Source organism: Eleutherodactylus coqui, chromosome 4, assembly GCF_035609145.1.
Source record: "Eleutherodactylus coqui strain aEleCoq1 chromosome 4, aEleCoq1.hap1, whole genome shotgun sequence".
In the NCBI taxonomy this organism is placed as follows: Eukaryota; Metazoa; Chordata; class Amphibia; order Anura; family Eleutherodactylidae; genus Eleutherodactylus; species Eleutherodactylus coqui.
The window spans coordinates 33,374,820-33,381,433 of record NC_089840.1 but is presented as its reverse complement, the minus strand read 5'-3'; the positions used below and the strand labels follow the sequence as shown (position 1 = coordinate 33,381,433).

Below are 6,614 nucleotides of genomic sequence, written 5' to 3'. Positions count from 1 at the left end.
GTTGTTAAAGGGGTCGTCCGATTTCTTCATAAAAGATGTGGCAGCGGGAGTGAATCTTATGGGAAAAAAAAAAAGAAGAAGCAGATCATACCTAGTAAGTGGCCGCTGCTCCAGCACCGCAGCCCAGGTTCTCCACATTGGTCTTTGTTCACAATGCCACAGCGGTGACATGTCTGCCCAAAACAGGGCACCACCAGTGACATCCAGTATACTGTGCTGAGCCTATCGTCTCTAAGCCCATGTGACTTCTACATGGGACAACACTGGAGCCAGAAGGATCAGTGATGTCACAAAGCATGCGGCGTGCCACCGGAGTGCTTTTCTGAAAAGGTACGTTGCTTATAAAACTAAAGGGGTTGTCCAGCCGAAAATTATTAATGGCCTACCCGCAGAATAGATCACCAACAGTAGATCTGCAGGCGTCTCCAGCACAGGATCCCCAACAGTGTGCTTGTGCAAGAAGCAGACAGCAGAATTCGCACTGCAGTGGTCAGGCTTGGTATTATAGGCAGAGTCTCCATTGAAGTGAATGGCAACTTTCCTGTAATACCAAGCCTGGCCACTACAGTGGGAATGGAGTTGTGTGCTTCCAGCAGAAATCAACTCAGTGCACTAATCGGGCCCTGGGCTGGAGATACCTGTAGATCCCCTATCCCAATGCCATCAGTATTTTACAACTGGACAACCCCTTTAATGTTTATAGCAAGTGGGGGTTTAATCTACAAAAAAAAACCCTCTTTAAGAACAGAGGATCATACAGTCAAATTCTTAGGTTGAACGCTTTTCGGAACTGGTACTAAAGAATACACAGATAAGGAACACAAAAAGGGACCCAACAGAGGGGCAAAAAGAAGGGATCCCATTCAAAAGACGGCAACAGTCATTTGGCTTCAGTCAATTCCCTCCTTTCTTCTGTACCTTATTACCTTCTTGCCAACCAAATGTATGCAAACAAACAAACAAACTGAACACGATCCCCTCAAGGATTCTTAGTAGAAGCACCGATATAACCTGAGATACTGGGACTCTCCGTCCCACCGTCCTCCTTGCCGTCCTCTCCATGACCGTTAGTCACATCATGGTATAGTTCTGTTATATGCCGAACACAAAAGGCCACTTTGGTTCTATCAGAAGACACCTTGGGAATAGCAAGTGGAATTATTTTTTGTCTGGTCGTCAAATCCCAACTTGTCCGGGTAGGGAATGGATTATCTGCCCGTGTCCTTCAGTGAGTATATGACGGCGGAGACTACGGCCACCAATAGAGACAGCAGCAGTGTTATCAGGTGCTGGTACCAGACGCAGCGCCCCAGCTGCTCCTCCAGTCGCCGGTTGGTTTCTAGAAGTTGATTTATCTGCAAGAGGAAATAGCACAGGCTAGTGGGAAGAATGAGGGAGGGTACAAAAAGGGCTGGTTTTAGGCAATAAGTCGCTGATTGTGTGCCGAGAATCATGGATTTCATAGCTGTGCTACTGTAACATAATATGCTGTTAGAGGCGCCGGTGTCCCCCCGGACGTGCCCGTTTTACTAAGTACTTGCACTCTCAAGAAACTTTTATTTTTTAGAAATCTGCACTGTGTCGTTCCTCTGTAATTGATCCTGGAAATTTATGAATTGAATGTCATTGCTCCTGACCAGAGGGTTGCAGGTTTAATCCCTGCATGGTTCAGGTAGCCGGCTCAAGGTTAACTCAGCCTTCCATCCCTTCGATGTTGGTAAAAGGAGTACCCAGCTTGGTGGAGGTAATAAATAAATTACATGAAAGAGGGTTCGCCATCACGGGCCTGGGCACACGATAGTCTACCATCCGCAGGAAACAGAGGGGTTACCTTGCAGTGCCAGTGCCCTAATAGAAGGTTTGTGATCGGGTCCCCAGCTACCATTTACAATACAGTCTTCTTATGAGGCCACTGGACACTCGGGGAACTCTGTACTGACTTTTGGCAGTGTGGCCAGGGTAACAAGCTATGGGTCTATTTCTCCGATTGACATCTAGCCAGGATGGTGACTCTCTCATTCAGCCGCCCATCATTGCTATAGAGCAATCTACTATACTGGGTGATTTAAGAGTCAGAGTACCCAAAATATCTTTGGAATGGAGAGAGATGTAAGTAGAAAACGTTGTAGAACACTTAGATGGGTGGAGGGAAAACTTTTTGGCACTTTGCCCATCTTGAACTTATCCGAAGGAAAGTCAGTGGAAAGAGGATCGTGGAATACATGATTTAAGGGTAGAATTTGATAGGTAGAGTCATTTATTTTTACCCTCAACCATTTTCACGTTATGGATGAGGTCATGTTGGGCACTAATGAAGTTGTTATGCTGAATTATGAGGTATTCTAGGGTGGCCCTGACTTTTGAATCACCGTGTGTGTGTTGTACATGATAAATAATCCCAGTAAGAACCTTCATCACCTTGAAGTGCAGGTCCTCGTTGCTGGACAACGGTCTGTTCAGTGCGTTTTCCTTTAATCCCAATGTGGCTGGCTTGTTGGTTTCAACAACGTGGCATCTTAATCTGAAACCAAGGACAGGATGGCGGTCATAAAGGCAATAATAATCACTGGGACATAGTCTGGTGTTCAGGGCACTTAAGGAGATTGGCACCTGTGCCAGGAGGAGCTACAGCCGGTGTCTGCGGTTACTCATACGCGGGAACACTGAAGAGTCAATAATACCACAACAACGCTGGACGGAAAGTATAGAACTACTGGGTCTTAAAAGGGTTAACCAGGCATTTTTTAAATTGAGGACTACTATTCCCAGGACAGGTCATCAATAGCTGATCAGCTGGAGTCAACTGATCAGGACCCTGATCGATCCGCTGTCACCGGCAAAACAGATCGCTCCGACTCCTCTGTAGTGGCCGATGCGGGTAATTGCAGGTACAGCTCCTATATAACATCAACGAGAGCTGCACTTGTAATTACCAGGGGCAGCCACTACACAGGCGTTGGAGTGATCCGCTTCCGCCCCGTACATGGTATGGTTTGTTGGCCACAGCGGGCGCCCAAACAGATGATCGATCAGGGTCCTGATCGGTGGACTTCAGCTGATCAGCTATTGATGACCTATCCTGAAGATAGGTCATCAATAACAAATAAAAAGCCTGCCCTTTAACTCTTTGCAATCCCATTTTGGATTCAGGGTTTCCTAGGGGACTTTCTCTTTCTGCCATTATACAATGGCGCCATCTGCTGGCTACAGCCAATAATGTTGTATTGGACATGCTGGAGAGGCCCCCCCCGACAACAGAGCGGCCAGTGATATACAGTAAGAATACCCTGCTGGACGTCTTCTGACATCAGAGCTGTACAGCCTTCAAATCGAATGTCTTCAGACGTCAGACAGTGGACTGGAAAGGGTTAATATGCCAAGATAAACAGGAAGCATTTCTAATTTGTAGAATGTTAATTATTAATCCCAAAAGCACAAAATTTAGTAATTTTTACCACCATAATCTATATGGCGCCATTAACTTCCAGAGCGATTTAGGGTGCACACATTGGATTAACGCATTGTACTGACTACAGAACATTGCTTCCAAGATACAAGTTAGGGGGGAAGGCTAACCATACTGGGATTAAATTCTATAGGAAATAGATATAAGAGGTTAGAGAACGAGGTAAGGGTGGGTTCACATATTTCTGGCACATACAGAAAATGATGCCGCACCGCTGGATATATGTGAACGCACATAAGTGGCTTTAAAGGATGGAGGCAGGGTTGGAAAACCAATTGGGGAGCCCTTAGGTCGTGCTATATCATATGCTTGGTGGTCACTGAGCATTCAGAAGGCTGTAGAGTGTCCGATGGATGATGGAGGGATCCCTGATGAGCGGCGACACCAGAGCAGTCCAATGTCTAACTCAATAGCCATATATATGTAAGATTGGAAATGACATAATGGCTTTCTATGGATACTACCACTTCTCTCTCTTCCAGAACCCGCTGGTAAAAGGAGAGCAGTCAGAGATCAGCGGTGTGCATTCTATTCTGCACCTGTAATGGCTCCGCATGTGAAATTAAAAGTGTCCATGTACTTCTAATTCTCAAGTGCAACTTCATTAACGCCTGGCCAAATGTCGTTAAAAGCAGCAACAAGAGCAATAATGCTTCACAAAGATGCTGAACTTCAGGAGAGGAACTAATTAGCAGCAAACATTGGGCTTCACGTAATAAACATGTACTCCATCTATTAGAAAAGAGGGAAGAAGTCATTCTGAGTAAAAACTTAATTAACGACTATTCAGCTGCAAAGTTGGAGGTTCATTAAACTTCAGAAGTTTCCACGCTTTTTGCAGAAACCTTCTGAACCTGCAATATTCATCAGATCTAAATGCCAAAGTAATTACAGATAATGCGGCTTGTTACATCGTGTCTAACACTGGAAGTCCTGCGTTCAGCAAACCTATTTTCTGACCAATAGCTGTATAGTACAAGAGCTGCCCGCTACCTACGGCGGCACGAGGGCTGCCCGCTACCTACGGCGGCGCGAGGGCTGCCCCCACACACGGCGCGAGGGCTGCCCCCACACACGGCGCGAGGGCGGCCCCCACACACGGCGCGAGGGCTGCCGCCACACACGCGGCAGTACCGTATACAATAATCGTATACAATAATCTTCTATGTATTCGTTTCAGATATTTTGTCTTGTAAAGATTCAAAATTTCCTGCTTAGTGTCACACACAGTAATTGCTAAAGTTCTGGAAGTGTGCAGCCACCACTAGGTGGCGCTGAATATGACCACAGTGCAATCTACAAAATAATGGGCAAATAGTGATCCCTCTATTGGGGCGACTGTGGGATTTACTGTATCAACACGGGGTCTTAGAATTGTAAGAATTTTCCCAACTGCTGAGTGTTTTATTACACCTTATTATCCATCAGGAACAATTATTATTAACCCATTAAGGACCAAGTGCAGTACATTTACAGCGCATGGTCCTAGGCTTTAATCCCAGGCAATAGCAGAAGTACAGTGCAGGAGTAAAGCTCTTCAATGAGCGCTATGTACTAAAGAGACTGCCAGATGCCCCTGTCATAGCAGAGCTGCCAGGTCCTAGCAGACCCTGATGAGCCTCGTGTGGCGCAGAGTGTAAGCTCTCGCCTACGACCTGAAGGTTGCAAGTTCGATCCCCGCGTGAGTCAGGTAGCCGGCTCAAGGTTGACTCAGCCTTCCATCCTTCCGAGGTCGGTAAAATGAGAACCCAGCTTGGTTTGGTGGGGGTAATAAGTAATAATTATCTGAAAGCACTGCGGAATAAGTTGGCGCTATACAAATACCAAGATTTATTTATCAGCTCTGCCAGATACTATTGTCACTATGGAATGTTTTCCCCCGTAACTGGGGATCCTGTGGATGGCCCAGCTATAGCAGAAAAGCTATATTGGGTTAAGAAAGCAAATCACCAGTTCCCATTGGAATGTTTCATTGCAGCTGATCAAATATGAGCAATCTTCTATGAGGGCATTAACCCTTTGCAATCCAACTTTGGAGTAAGGGTTTCCTAGGGGGCTTTCTCTTTCTGCCATTTTACAATGGTGCCATCTGCTGACTAGAGCAAGTACTGCAGTATGGGATATGCTGGAGAGGCCCCCGACAACAGAGCGGCCAGTAATATACAGTAAGAATACCCTGCCGGACATCTTCTGACATCGAAGCTGTACAGCCTTCAATCAGAATGTCTTCAGATGTCAGACAGTGGATTAAAAGCATCTGTGTACTCTACCTGTGCTCCATGACTTTATTCCTGGGCACTTCCTTCCAGAACTGCGCCAATTCTTGTGCTCCCGTTCCCGTTGACTGCTCCATCTCGGCAGCCATTACTAAGAAGCGGTCTTGAAGCGATGCGACGGATGCTTGGTAACAAAAGAAAAAAAAAAATCAGGAAAACAAAAAGGGAAGAAAGTAACTTAGGAGAAAAGTTTAACAGGCAAAGATTAAGAACTGAAAACCTTTTGTATTCCCCATCAGAGGCGATTCATTCTGGCCGCGCGGCACATTTTCCGGGATCCGTACGAGGAGCTCTTTGTGAGCCGGTGCAATCAATCACATGCTCGGTTTGTCACGACAAGGTCTTGAGCTTTCCTTACATTATCAGACTTATGAGATGAGAAACATCTGAAACGTCCATCTAACAGCTTCTACCCAAAATTGCTTAAAAGCAAAAGGGTTTTCCGTGAGGCTGGGAGATGGAAATGTCGCCACTTATACTGCGCTGTCACAAGCCTTTTATAGAATGCTTGCCTCTAAATGTAACCGAGAGCATGGCTGCTATGAGAAGACAAATCGAGAGTTTGCAAGGCATTACCTGCATGAAGCGAGACCACAATGTCAACGGTGGAGCCCGGATCACAGCTGCTGTTGCTTGGCTTTACCCGGAATTTGTCGGGGGCCGTCGTCCGCACCTAGGAACAGAAGGTCTGGTTAAAAGAACTGCCCCAACTGAAATATCTATCATTTATCCACAAGAGAACAGTTGCTTTAACCTCCACCTTTCACTAGAATAACCCTTAAAAGCGCCATCTGGGCTTGGAGAAACAAAGATGGCTGCACCGGCTTCTGTTGACTACCTGCTGCACATTGTGTATTAGTATCCATCATTAG

The 6,614-nt window shown here is 46.0% G+C and overlaps 1 protein-coding gene across 1 annotated transcript in view; it reads right to left on the bottom strand.

The window, feature by feature from the left end:
• Positions 1–554: 554 nt before the first annotated feature.
• Positions 555–6,614, bottom strand: part of MOSPD2 (motile sperm domain containing 2) — a 74,191-nt gene continuing 68,131 nt past the window's right edge. The window contains exons 12-15 of the mRNA XM_066599187.1: positions 6,319–6,415; positions 5,737–5,866; positions 2,419–2,521; positions 555–1,355 (exon numbers count right to left, since the gene is read on the bottom strand). Coding sequence (XP_066455284.1) covers positions 1,209–1,355; positions 2,419–2,521; positions 5,737–5,866; positions 6,319–6,415 — 477 coding nt within the window. The 3' untranslated portion in view covers positions 555–1,208. The remainder of the gene's footprint in view (positions 1,356–2,418; positions 2,522–5,736; positions 5,867–6,318; positions 6,416–6,614) is intronic.